Source organism: Suillus discolor (assembly GCF_016758755.1).
Source record: "Suillus discolor strain FC423 chromosome Unknown F5147scaffold_96, whole genome shotgun sequence".
NCBI classification, from domain to species: Eukaryota; Fungi; Basidiomycota; class Agaricomycetes; order Boletales; family Suillaceae; genus Suillus; species Suillus discolor.
Window position 1 is genome coordinate 22,505 of NW_024541343.1, and position 12,164 is coordinate 34,668.

The 12,164-nt window shown below is 47.4% G+C and overlaps 5 protein-coding genes across 5 annotated transcripts; 2 read left to right on the top strand and 3 right to left on the bottom strand.

The window, feature by feature from the left end:
* Positions 1-496: 496 nt before the first annotated feature.
* On the top strand, positions 497-2,230 carry F5147DRAFT_586255 (S-adenosyl-L-methionine-dependent methyltransferase; the record flags this gene model as incomplete). The annotated part of the gene is made up of 6 exons (XM_041431915.1): positions 497-713; positions 767-863; positions 918-1,000; positions 1,052-1,840; positions 1,890-1,996; positions 2,051-2,230. 6 exons carry the CDS (start codon positions 497-499, stop codon positions 2,228-2,230), a joined length of 1,473 nt encoding a protein of 490 aa, XP_041286538.1.
* A 779-nt stretch (positions 2,231-3,009) lies between these two features.
* Positions 3,010-5,069, bottom strand: F5147DRAFT_764261 (uncharacterized protein). The gene is made up of 14 exons (XM_041440694.1): positions 4,974-5,069; positions 4,638-4,920; positions 4,533-4,567; positions 4,320-4,480; positions 4,152-4,221; positions 4,009-4,106; positions 3,878-3,957; positions 3,821-3,828; positions 3,632-3,772; positions 3,564-3,579; positions 3,470-3,512; positions 3,408-3,416; positions 3,312-3,349; positions 3,010-3,257 (listed from the first exon to the last, which is right to left on the bottom strand). Exons 2-14 carry the CDS (start codon positions 4,661-4,663, stop codon positions 3,101-3,103), a joined length of 882 nt encoding a protein of 293 aa, XP_041286539.1. The 5' UTR covers positions 4,664-4,920; positions 4,974-5,069; the 3' UTR covers positions 3,010-3,100.
* A 714-nt stretch (positions 5,070-5,783) lies between these two features.
* Positions 5,784-6,821, bottom strand: F5147DRAFT_779959 (uncharacterized protein; the record flags this gene model as incomplete). Its single annotated transcript, XM_041442382.1, has 2 exons — positions 5,784-6,656; positions 6,708-6,821. The coding sequence occupies 2 exons, from the start codon at positions 6,819-6,821 to the stop codon at positions 5,784-5,786; spliced, it is 987 nt and encodes a 328-aa protein (XP_041286540.1).
* Positions 6,822-7,354: 533 nt separating this feature from the next.
* F5147DRAFT_723494 (uncharacterized protein) lies at positions 7,355-8,557 on the top strand. Its single transcript, XM_041438975.1, has 4 exons — positions 7,355-7,800; positions 7,851-7,906; positions 7,951-8,245; positions 8,302-8,557. The coding sequence occupies exons 1-4, from the start codon at positions 7,444-7,446 to the stop codon at positions 8,413-8,415; spliced, it is 822 nt and encodes a 273-aa protein (XP_041286541.1). The 5' UTR covers positions 7,355-7,443; the 3' UTR covers positions 8,416-8,557.
* A 203-nt stretch (positions 8,558-8,760) lies between these two features.
* On the bottom strand, positions 8,761-12,131 carry F5147DRAFT_723498 (nucleoporin-interacting protein NIC96). The gene is made up of 12 exons (XM_041438976.1): positions 11,827-12,131; positions 11,441-11,780; positions 11,237-11,389; positions 10,821-11,183; positions 10,609-10,772; positions 10,372-10,555; positions 10,193-10,324; positions 10,020-10,143; positions 9,705-9,967; positions 9,272-9,649; positions 9,024-9,218; positions 8,761-8,968 (listed from the first exon to the last, which is right to left on the bottom strand). The coding sequence occupies exons 1-12, from the start codon at positions 11,988-11,990 to the stop codon at positions 8,846-8,848; spliced, it is 2,583 nt and encodes an 860-aa protein (XP_041286542.1). The 5' UTR covers positions 11,991-12,131; the 3' UTR covers positions 8,761-8,845.
* Between the last annotated feature and the right edge of the window lie 33 nt (positions 12,132-12,164).

Below are 12,164 nucleotides of genomic sequence, written 5' to 3' on the forward strand. Positions count from 1 at the left end.
ATAGCTGACAGACATGTACAAGTAACAAAGTCGACGGTCCCACTGTGCAAAGTTTACTAACAGTCCGGAGAAAGAGATTGGCAATTACCGAAAGCGGTGTTGCGGCATCGCCACCGACAAGATTACTAGTTCCATTTGTAGGTTTTAAGGATTTCATTGACTTGCTCTAATGCTCTCATCTGCCCTTCCTTCCTCCCCGTATTCAGACTTTCATTACTTTCCATTTGAAAACTCTTCAAAAAAAATACAGCAAATGGTCCCAGATATATGTGTCACTACACGCCGCGCCTGGAAGTCACAAATGATACGTGAACAGGAGGCTGCAGGTTCACAGGCACACCTATCACCGCCTACCCCAGTTTCTGCCGAGACGTCACCAGAAGCCGATGAGCCAACTCACTTCGCGCAGATAGCAGGTCCTTCGAAGCGACCTAGAATATTGTCAGTCGCACCCGAGCCAACATTACGCCCCCCGAAGTCGAAGAAACGCGCGACTATGAGCGCGTCTTCGTCGCGTACTCAAAGTCGACAACGTTCCGAAACTCTCGATATCGAGTCTATATATCGAGGCAGTCGTTCTCGATCGACGTCGGCCTTTCCTCCAGCTGATCTCCCTTGTCGACAGTTGTGGATCACTGAGGATGGTTCGCCAGGTGAGAACTTTGTCAGTGCCGCGTCTGTAGTAACGGTATTATCGCGATCATACAAAACTTGTGAGAATCCATGTATCACATGCAGATCTCATTCGAATTTATACTCATTGCAGATTTCAAGAATTTGGACGATTCCAGTGACACGTCATTTGAAGCTGAATCTTATCCTGCCACTGAACTGGAGTATCCTAATGCTAATGCATGTGAGAGGTACGTGTTGTGCGGTGACTTGTACTGCTTCTTGCTGATCTATCTTGCGTGTAGCTATTACATATTGGCTCCTAAGGACCCAGATCACTACAACCCCATCATGTGCCTAGAACAATCATTATATACTATCTTCGAATGTGCGTTACTACCATCACCAGTCGTGAGCACAGATTCTGACGCAATACCAGGCTACCTTACTCCCACGCAGCAAGCGCTATTTGGAACATTACCCACTGATTTTCTACAGGATGTCGATAATACGCCGCCGTCCTCACCACTCACACAACTTTCGGGTGATTCAGAACAGTCAAGTCCTGTAAAACTCCCTTCGTACGACCCCCGTGGAATGAATCACTTGCGTCTCCTCCAACGTTCCATCCGACGGCGGGACGGACCACTGTTCCTTTCTACCATGCAAAACATTAACCAACTCCTCCGTGCGCTGAAATATCCATCACTCCCATCGGACCCGTTTGCACCTGCACCTCCTAATGTACTTATAGAGGCCATTAAAGGTTGGCCATCAAACGAAATCCCCAATCGGGTGCTCATGCGCATAATCGACGAGACGTATCAACGCTCCGTAGGTCCACATGCTCTGAAGTTAAACCGCTACGAGGCATTTTCGAGCGAGGTATATGGCGAATTGATGCCCTCGTTCACGTCAGATATCATTGCTGCCACGCGTCTCCACAAAGATTCCTTGTTTATGGATTTAGGGTGCGGGGTTGGAAATGTATTGGTGCAGGCAAGCCTAGAGACGTGCTGCAGAAGCTATGGAATTGAGGTGATGCCTACGCCTGCGGAGGTGGGGAGAGGGCAGCTGAAGCAGATGAAGAAGCGTTGTAGGATGTGGGGACTTTCGATGGGAGAGGTGGAACTAGAGGAAGGAGACATGTTGACCAGTCAGAGAGTGACTGAGTTGTTACCTCAGGCGGATGTTGTATTGGTCAATAATAAGGTGTTCCAGCAGTCATGTCAGTGCATTTCTTTTGTTTGTGACAAAACATATTGATCACGTTACAGTAAACGAAGCATTACGTCCACGGTTTCTAGATTTAAAAGAAGGCGCCATTGTTGTCTCCTTAAAGCCGTTTGTCTCTTCTCTTAATGCACGCGTTACTGAACGCAACGTGAGTGACGATGTATATCCACTTTCACACATTTATCTCATATGAACCCCGTAGGTGGATGATATAAGCGCGATCTTTGATGTATTTGAGCGGCCCTACCGCTCTGGCAGCGTTTCATGGGGCAGCGGAGGTGGCTCATATTATCTACATCGAGTTGACCGGGAAGGTTATGCTGTCATCAAACAACAGTTTGAGAACCAGCGCGCGAGGAGTGCGCGTGCCTCGCGGCGCTGACAATCTAATAGACATTTACCATATTACTCACGTCGGAGGGGGATGATGAAAGCGACACTGTCTATTGACATGGAGGCGCAGGATCTAGAAGCAGAAAAAATACAGCGAATACATGAGAGCTGGCAACACTAGAGCAACGTAAAAGAATAATAGATTCTACATATAAAGTATTAATTACCTGTGCAAGGTTTCTGCCCTTCGGATGGAGGTAGGATCGCAAGTCCTTTGGCAAACATCACTCACTGCCTTTCGTTGAAGTAAGCCAGAAGAGGAGGTGGCGGTTCCAGAGGAGCGTGGATGCACAGACCCAGTTATGACATGTGTAATTCAGAGCTTCAAAAGCTGATCGACCCCGATCCTGCGCTTCGAAGTTTGGCAAAATACAAATGCCACCATAGCATGGATGGTCTCTACGTCCGGTAATTAAAACACGATGTCTGACCCGGAATGCAGATATGAAATGATACTATGCTCATAAAGCCAAAAACACTGGAAACATCAAGAAATACAGCAAGCTCTTGATCAAGCTGCTGGTCGACTTCAAATTGAAAGGCTAGCCGTAAAGGTAGTACTGGGACGATTGTGTACTCGTCATGATACAGAAAGAGCGACTGTCTTCCTTTTATCCTTACCAAGGACTAGGCCGATCATGGATCATACACCAGCAAAAGGGTTTTCATAAGCATCTGCCCAGGACCTGCGTTTTGAGCATGTTCCTCACTCCCATACCTACCACCAGGAACACAGACGTAATTCTTACATAGGGCACTGCACCAAGATCATCAAAAAAGGACGTAAAGGAGTGAAAAAGTATTAAAACCAGCTTTGCATTTCCAACAAGAATATATCAGTTTTGACGTCCAACCAAGTCTACCAATAGTGAGAGGAATTAGTGGACTGTACGTCGAGTCCAGTGGTGAGGACAAGGAGGCCATCGTCATCGTCCCGGGTGGGGGCAGAGAGAATGCCAGAATCGACCGATTTATGCAGGTTAAGCATCAACCGCGAGATTAGAGTAACGGACATGCTGCTCCGAGAGCATAGTCAGACTTCATTCGTGTTTATCGCACCAGCCACTCACCAGTCAGTAAATGTGCGCAGAGAGCCCCTGAGGATATCCTTGCAGATCACTCGTAAACAGGCACCATAAATATATAATACAAGTTGGTGTGCTCACTGAACCATGCTGAATCAAGCTGTCAGTATGCAACTCAACCAATGATTCATCCGTTGACTCACGTAGTACGTCAGGATGTTCGGTATTTCGAACAGTGTCATCACCCTTGCATGAGGGTCAGACTCACTTGAATCACGATTTCACTAGCAATCTCACCCGAAAAACATAACACCTGCATTCGATTGGTTTCAGTGTTCACTATATTAATGTAGCGAAACATTTACCGTCCTGAAACATGACAGCAATGATATTTCTTCTGGACTTTGTCAGAGATAACCGCAGTAATCCTCTGGTTTTTAAAGCCCTAGTCACCGTGAGGACAAAGATGAGCAATTCATAAACAGGTTGGATCATCCATGCAAGACCTGCAATTGACATCAAGCTACGTGCAAATACATCTAGAGTTCACCGACGAATGATTCTGCAATAACGTTCAAATTTTGGCAGGCGTGTAGACTAGGATGACGTACTTCTCTGCTGCATATATTCGATAGCAGCCTCCTTCTGGCAAGTTGGTAACAGTGCTTGAATGATGACCAAATGCTCCTGTCTAGAAAGAATCAGTAGATTCCAGAGTCAAACTTTCCATGCAAACACGCACAGAAGCTCCTCCCACAAAGGCAAGGATGATAATTACCAACAAAGCAAGCAAGCATCTGCTACGGTCGTAGAGAGCATAAGTGCGAAGAGCCAATATGACTGAAAATTTCAGTAAATGAATTTTCGAAATAAACATCTACTCACAGCAAACGATAAATACTTGTAAAGAAGCAAGTACCTGTCTTGATAGTTTATATGTCGAACAGCTAAGTTTCTGTTGAGCAAAAGAACAAATAATCAAGGACCAGGATCGGACAGGAAAAAGTCATGAGCCTGCTATGTAAGTATATGGATGATGAAATATAGACTCACAACTGAGGCAGGTAGTAAATAATTAATGAATACATAGATATTTCCCAGCACAGCGACATAGCGATTGAGCAGAAACAATACTGAAGATAACGCCTTCGGACGACACCAAATAAAAACAATCTCTTCTGTGAGAGTCGCCATATGGTCGTATATCAGGATAACTAGTGGATTATGGTGTTAACATCCTGACGGCAAAAATAAAAATCCTAGTACTGTTTGGCACCAGAACGGCGTAGCGGGTCATCAACCTGAAAGTATCATTAAGTCACAATCAGCTTATCAAAATACATGGTGCCAAGCTACGCGTGCACGACTCACATTTGGTGTGCTTGAACGACATCCATCACGATGAGGCAATATGCAGCCGTAGAGGAGTGTTGAGCATGCCAGGCGTAGTATTATATACCAAACCTGGGCCAACATTCTTTCACAGATGCCATCATTCGTTGACCGAGTGCTGTGTATGCGGCAAACCCAGGTCTCAAATACACGGAGTTTATTTCCCGTTGGTTGTTGGGTCCAGATCATCCTAGAACGTGTTAGTGCTGTGTCATAGATCATCATGATCTGAGCCAGTCACGCAGTGTTGCCAGCGCATAGACTGCAGTGCATGTCAGGAACGTAAACTTGGCTGAAAGATCACCAAGTTATTACACTATTGTATACTGAAACGCACGTAAGTGGATCAGGGGGATCCAAAAGTAACGTTGGTGATCTCTGTTGGAACGTGAAACTTTGATCAAACTTGTCCGAAGTGTGGCGATACGGAATGGCCCGTGAGAACCGAACGATGATTGGGCCATCCACTTGCCATTCCACAAACACCCGAGTGCACAAAGTAATGGGCCAGCTCCCGTAAGCTAGGCGCTTTACGTATCATGCAGTCACGGTGGTCTCGCATCGTGGACTTGTTTCCTCTTTAGCATTTACAACAGCTAGAACGTTCGCTGTTCCGTTGAATCCGCTGGCATTTCTGCCTGTTTTCGAGTCCGACTCGGAGTGCTCATTTCCGAGGAGTCATATTTACAACAATTCGACGCACTACCCACACATTTCCCGCATCCCGGGCCATGAGTTAGGGTGCCGGGCTTGCCACCAGCGCTAGATTGTTCGACTTGTCATCGGCGATACGCTTGGCGTTGCATTTTCACTCTGGTAAGTTCCTTGCCACATGTTCAGGGACTGAGTCGGGGGTCTGTTCCCTTAAAGCATGCGTGTCGCATTAGTTTGCATTTCCCATCACTCTGAGATCAAAGCTGGGGCTTTTGCGGAAGAAGGAAGTTGAAAATAGTATTTGGCGCAGCAAACCTGTTTTACATCATGGTGATGGTATCTATTTTACGTCTTGTTCAAATATGTTGAAGCCTACTTTATAGCCGTGTAATTGCTTGCGAGCTCGGTTCTCATGAACGAGTTTCAACGTTTCCATTTCATAGAAACATCTTGAAGGTAAAAATTGCTCGTTCACATGATATTCATGGATCTAATCATAGACAAGACGCTGTCCGCGTCGTCCACTTCTCCATCGCCAAAAATCTCCCGCATCAGGTCTGCAGTGGTTTGCATTGGCTCAGGAGCTTGGACGAACTTTGAAGATTTGTTTCGGTGATGACTGGTAGATGGAGGTTCTCGAGTTGCAATCATGTCAATGTCGACCATAGTTATGGTAGGACGAGGTCGTGGACGGGGATCAGTCGTCTTCTTCGACGCCAGCCCTCTCTCAAACATGCGAGGTACACCAAAATCGCCATAAACGACATGCTTCATGGAAGTGCTATCTGCACCGATCGAAAATCTCGGTCTTGCATTGGACTGCAACCAAGATTCATCCTTGACGTCTACCATCTCGTGATCCACTATAGCGTCGATACGGGGATCCGCCAAACCTTGGACACCTAGTGACCATTGTGGTTGTCGCTTACCGTAGCTGCATTGGTATGAACGTCGAGGCCTCACGAAGGGCAACATTTCCCGAGAGGCTTTATCCACACCGCGAATACCAATAACAGCTCGCTTGCGCTTTGGACTGGAATTTCCGCACTCGTATTCGTCATATGCTTCTCCGTGCATACGCTGGCGAGCATAGTGCGCATGAAGAACTTTGAGGTCTGGTATTGTCGATTGCCGAGAAAGGTTTGGCGAAGCAGGTTTACGCTGGAGGGTGGCGCGGGACTGGATACGTTTCATCCTGTCTTCGAGTGTCCAAAAATGCGCATTTTGTGAGCGTGCTCTCAAGGGACGTCTTGATCTCGGAGTTGAAGGATAGCAGGTTTGAGATGATGGAGTCCATGACATCTCCTCTGCGTAAACTAGAAGGAATTTAGCCTTTAGTTCCGCCTAACGATGATAAGTGAGAAGTTCTCGAAAGTTCTGTGTGGTATATCTCACCCAGTGGTTTGTGGCATATCGCAACAAAGGTCCCGGTACTCCCTGAGCATCGATGCCATGGTTCGGGGGAGAGATACAGACTGAAGAATGGTAGGTGTCAAATTGACCGATCATAGTAGCCAGCTACGAGATTTGACGAGGATAGAAAATATGACTGGAGGATGGAATATAGGGGCAGGGAAGGTAGCTAATAGGAACTTGAATGTCATACCATCTCTTGAATTGAACGGATGTTTCAGATGCATCATTCCAGTCTGAATTACAACTCATCGATGCATCAACGATGTTTCCCATCAAGCGAATTCAGGCTTCATTATTATATTGGGGATGATACAACGTTAGAATCTTCATCTTCATCTTCGCCTCAGCTATCTGGGCTAGGTGAAATTGATGCAGTCTGTCTTGATGCGCCTGAGCTATCGGAATTGATGTTTCAATGGTCGCAGTACTATGTTTCAAAGCTCGCTAAATATATGGTGGAAGTACTACACAGTCGATGGACACCACGAGTTGGTGCTCGATGCACAGCAAGCTGACCAGAAATCGAAGATATGGAGATTGTTGCCGCAGGCTATGCCGCTAGTAGTTCATCGAATACAAATTTGTATGGTCTTGTATTACCGTAAGCATGCTGGCTTACTTGAGTTCCCATAATCAGTACATATACCGTCGCTGATGCTGAAAGCTAAGCTTTCAGTATTTCACGTAACGGTTATACACGGGCGGCGGTCCGACCATGTTACTCCCATCCCATTTCGCCATGAACTCGCACCGTCAGCTCGTCCAGTACGGCGACCTAGAACAATCTCAACAAACCAATGGCGCCAGCAGCTCAGCAGTAGCTTCTGAATCTCGTTCACGTCAATCACCTCCATCCAAAAAACGCAAAAAGTCAAATCAAAAAGCCAAACGTCCGAGAAAAACTGCCCACTGGGATGAACCAGGAGACAACCAAATGAACTACGACGACGCCAGTGCCCATGGTGAGGATGGTGAAGTTGAAGAGGGTGAGAGTCGGGAGCTCACACACGAAGAAATATGGGACGACTCTGCGCTCATCGACGCCTGGAACTCTGCCACAGCAGAATATGAAGTACGTCTAGCAAGTGCTCTTATATCTGCCGATCTTGACACCCTTGCAAGGCATTCCACGGGGAAACGCAAGACTGGAAATCGACCGCTGTCAAGAAATCCTCGCTGTGCGTAACCTTACTCATGAAAGATATAATCTAATTGTGTTCAGATGGTACAACATCCCCTATAATAGTTCGAAGGCCAAAACACCTAATTTAATAAAAGCGGCATCTGCAGAGGCCACCAGTCATGCTGCAACAGCTGAGGACTCTGCCCCGCTTGATTTCGACACGTTCGTCCCATCATATGATCCTTCGCTGCCAGTACCATCTGAGGCTCCCGCGGCACCCGAGTCCTCGTTTTTCATACCCGCACCTTCAACTACTATGGTAAGCCGCGATGAAGCTTTCAGCCGTGCGCTAAGTGCGATGTATTGGGGCGGATACTGGACTGCAGTATACCATGTAAGTCCTTTGCGAGCTTGTTGCGGGGTACTACTTACGCATCGGCCTGCTTGCAGTGCCAAAATCAGCAGCCCTCTCAGGAGGCTGTCGAGGAGCAAGATCATCAGGAATATGAAGATGATGAAGAAGATCTTGAGGATACTGAAGATTTGGTACCTACTCAGCGGTAATTGCCAAACAGTCATTGGAAAGGTATGCTACGGAAATGAAGGTGAGGACCCAAAGTTATGGATCATTCACTGCTCATCTGTGTGCTACCTGAGGCTGTAGTATATTAATGAGCAATTCAACGACATCATCGGAACGAGTAAATGAGCATAGCGTGTTTGAAAGTGATGAGATAAAAAGTGCAGTGCTTAAGAAAATGGACCTGAAAGGCCTCGATGTGATGGCATCATCATTAGATTTGAACATTAATGGACCTCAGGCCATCGACCACAGACTGATGTTGAGCGTGTGATGAGATCGATGAGATGTGTGGCAGGCATTAACGCTTCAGCAGTCTGGTTCGCACGTGGTTCGTTCTTCCAGGTCTCATCACAATATTATAAACAAAATCTCGACGACATACAGAACTATTCTGACCTGATTTACCATATTTTACAGAGCGATCTCGACATCCAATCTCGCCAGATACGAGTACACATCAGGCGACATCCTATACTTGAGGATACCACCAAACACCATCAGCGACCTCGATTTTTTCCTAAGCGTTGTCAATGTCTGTAACGAAAACATAGTGAGGACACGAAGGATGATGTAGCTATTGAGCACAAACCATCTGCCTTGTAGTTTCTGCTGTAGCAGAATTTTTGATGGATTGGTGTACTGCCGCTAAGGCCTCCATCGTGAGCGGCAAATAGACTTGTAGATTGCGTTGTAAGGCATCATGCAAATCTTTGAACTCCTCAGCCTTCCTCGTAATCTTTGCAACATCTCCATCGAGAGGAATGAGATCCGTAGACTCCATAATCTACAATAATTGTCAGCATTTGGTGGAATCAGAAGACTAGGATGAGATCGTACCTCAAGCACAACATCGAACCGTCCAGAGCTCTTCGCATTGAGCGCTTCCCTGATGCGTAACAGTCTTACAGCAGCATCTCGATCCTTGCCTACTGCCCTGTTCGTGCGCTCGTAATGTCTCAAAATCTCAACGGCAGTGCGTTCGATGATTTTGCCCTTATCTGATTCACCTGCTGGCTGCGCCAGGGTGTTGCCGAGCGCCTGGGCGAGGCATGAAATGACAGTGCCGTAGTCCCCGGCGAGGTTGTAGAGCTTGATCGCCTCCGGAATGCGGTCGTTCTCCTCGGAGTCGCGGGCGGCGCGAATGAGGATCTGTTCGTTGTACTGGGCGGTGTTTTGTAGATGGAGAAGAGTAGCGCCCTGTTCGATGATGCCGCTCTGCAGGAGAGGTGAGCCATGTTTAGTGGTAAGTGAATTGAGAAATGGAACATACGAAACGCGTGCCATCGGGTCTGAATCCACCGACAAGCTCTTCCCAGGCGGGACCTGAGTGAGCGAGAACGATGATGCGCCTCACGAGTTCCCAAGCGGTCTCTACATTTTCTCTGCCGACGCCGTCGCCTTGATCCGCCGAGAGACAGACGCAGTAGACATACTGTAGCGCTTCTTTCGCGTCCATCTTAACGAACTGGCGTACGTATCGCCAAATGAGCATCGGCAAGCTGAGTGCGGGAGGTGAGAGTGGGGACAAGGTCACTGAAAATCTAGGTGGGTTACATATAGGTGGAAATTTTGAGTGCATACGTACAAGGACTGATGTCAGATGTTTCAGCACGAGATGGGACGCGTAGAAGCCCATGATATGCAAGCGCAATAGCAAGGTGAACAGCTTCGATTTCTGTTTCTGGGTGCTCCCATAGTGCAGCCACAGACTAGGATATGATTAGGATAGAACTCGGGTATGCGTGATGTTATGCTCACACGTTCAAACTGGCCGCACATGAGCAGAACACCAGGCCACACACCCCTCTTTGTACCGTCGAAGTGGCGCTCTCCATAACTTAGAAGAACTTCTGTGAGCCCACGGAGGCCACCCTCTTCCTCTTCATCAACCTTCTGCATGTCAGCTTACATTCTTTGGGAGATACAAAAAAACGCACCATTGCAAGCTGGAACCACAACCAATCCTCGGTCGTCATCGTCACTTGTGATACTGTTCGCCGCGAAGGCTCGAGCTTGCCCATGAGTTTATAGAGTGCAAGCTTGAATGGATCTGCAGATGCAGAATGCAACATGTGTGCATTGTATACTGTTTGCAAGTGGTCACGATGTGGTTTGGGTAACCTGGAGATATGCTTGATTTATAAAGGGCATTGTTTCTCATGGAAAGGAATTACCGTCTTTCTGGCGACTCGACCCATGAGCGGAAGTGGTTCATGAAGCTGTCTTCGCGGTGTTCAATAGCTTGCTGTGACTTCAAGGCTTCATCAAGGGCCTCTTGTGCGTGACCGGTGCGTACAAGGTAGTACAACTTAGCCCACAAAGGCTGACCAGCGACAAGCTGCGTGACTGTCAGATAGGATGAAAGCTCAGTATAAATGGTACCAACCTCTATCCGATCTTCCCACTGCCCGTTTTTGTAATATCTCATTAGGAGAAAGGCGCGTATTTTATTTGCTACACTAGGGTCTCCTCCAAGACGGGCTTCCATAGGTCTCGACTGGATCGTGCGTTCAATGATATCCCAAAATTGGTCCTCGAGCGCTTCTCGTGAGCCTTTGGCAATCTGTATCCGCAGAGCTGCAGCCTCCCTGGAGTCGCTATCCCCCAGATACACCCGCGCATATTTGCGTTCGAAAAGCGGGGCGTTCAAGATGTGAGCGCCTGCGTGCTCCACAGGGGGTAGAGCGGGGGGTTCACTAGTAATCTTTGCAAGCACGTGGAAGTTTTGAAGTATTTGTTGTGAGGAAGGCTGTATGCACAAAAGTGAGACAATTTGCATTCGACACAGTGAGAGATACGTGCCTCTGAATTCAAACTGGCAGCGGCTTGCATAAGGAGATGGATGATAGGACAAGATGTTCCGCGCAACCTTGCAGCGTTCAGTTCGCTGATTGCACGGTCATATGCCATCATCTTGCTCTGCATCTGGAGAGTCAAACTAGGTCCTGTGCTTGCCTGTTTCACATTGTCAATAGGTGAACACCACATATTCAGAGTTTAGCTGACCGCCAGCGCCGCCTTTCCATGGAAACTCTTTTTCATTTCAGCAAGAGCTTTGCTATCACTAGTAGCACGACCTCCCAGCTCTTCAAACACGCGTCTCTTTTTGGCCTCCCAGTCTTTGTGGCTGCGCTCCTCAAGCAGACGATAGAAATGCTCCTGGGTTTCTCTTCGACCTTCTTCTATCGTTGAAATAAGATTCTGTTCGTGAGCATGACGAAGATAGCCTGAGACATCCGTGTCTTGGAGGGGCTGGAGGGGAGAGAAAGTTGACGAGGTATTCAAGTGTGCGATGGAGTTGGCAAGGGCAGGGGCATCAACATGAGCCTGTGCCAGAAGGTAGTTTCTGTCATAGACGTTAGAACAATATTGCTCGATGTTTATTTGCTCACGCTCGGTCAGCATCACTTGATGCTCCAGGTTGTCGTGATACGAGCCGACGCGACTGTGCCTCTATCTGATCGAGTGAAAGGTTGACAGAAGGAAGATCAGGCCGTGAAAGATGCGAATTCAGAGCTCTTGACGAGTTCAGCAATGAAGAAAGGTCGGACGCCATCGTTGGTATTGTCAAGCTCGGTGGCGAGCTAGATTAAGATAATTCTTGATTGAGCTTCAGGTTTCCTTAGGTCTCCAAGGTTCCAACGTATGAAAGATGGAAGTACGGTCAACGCCTGCTAAGTCGCCGGTAATAATGTTCGGGAACAAAAGTATGAAAACATGTCACGGGACC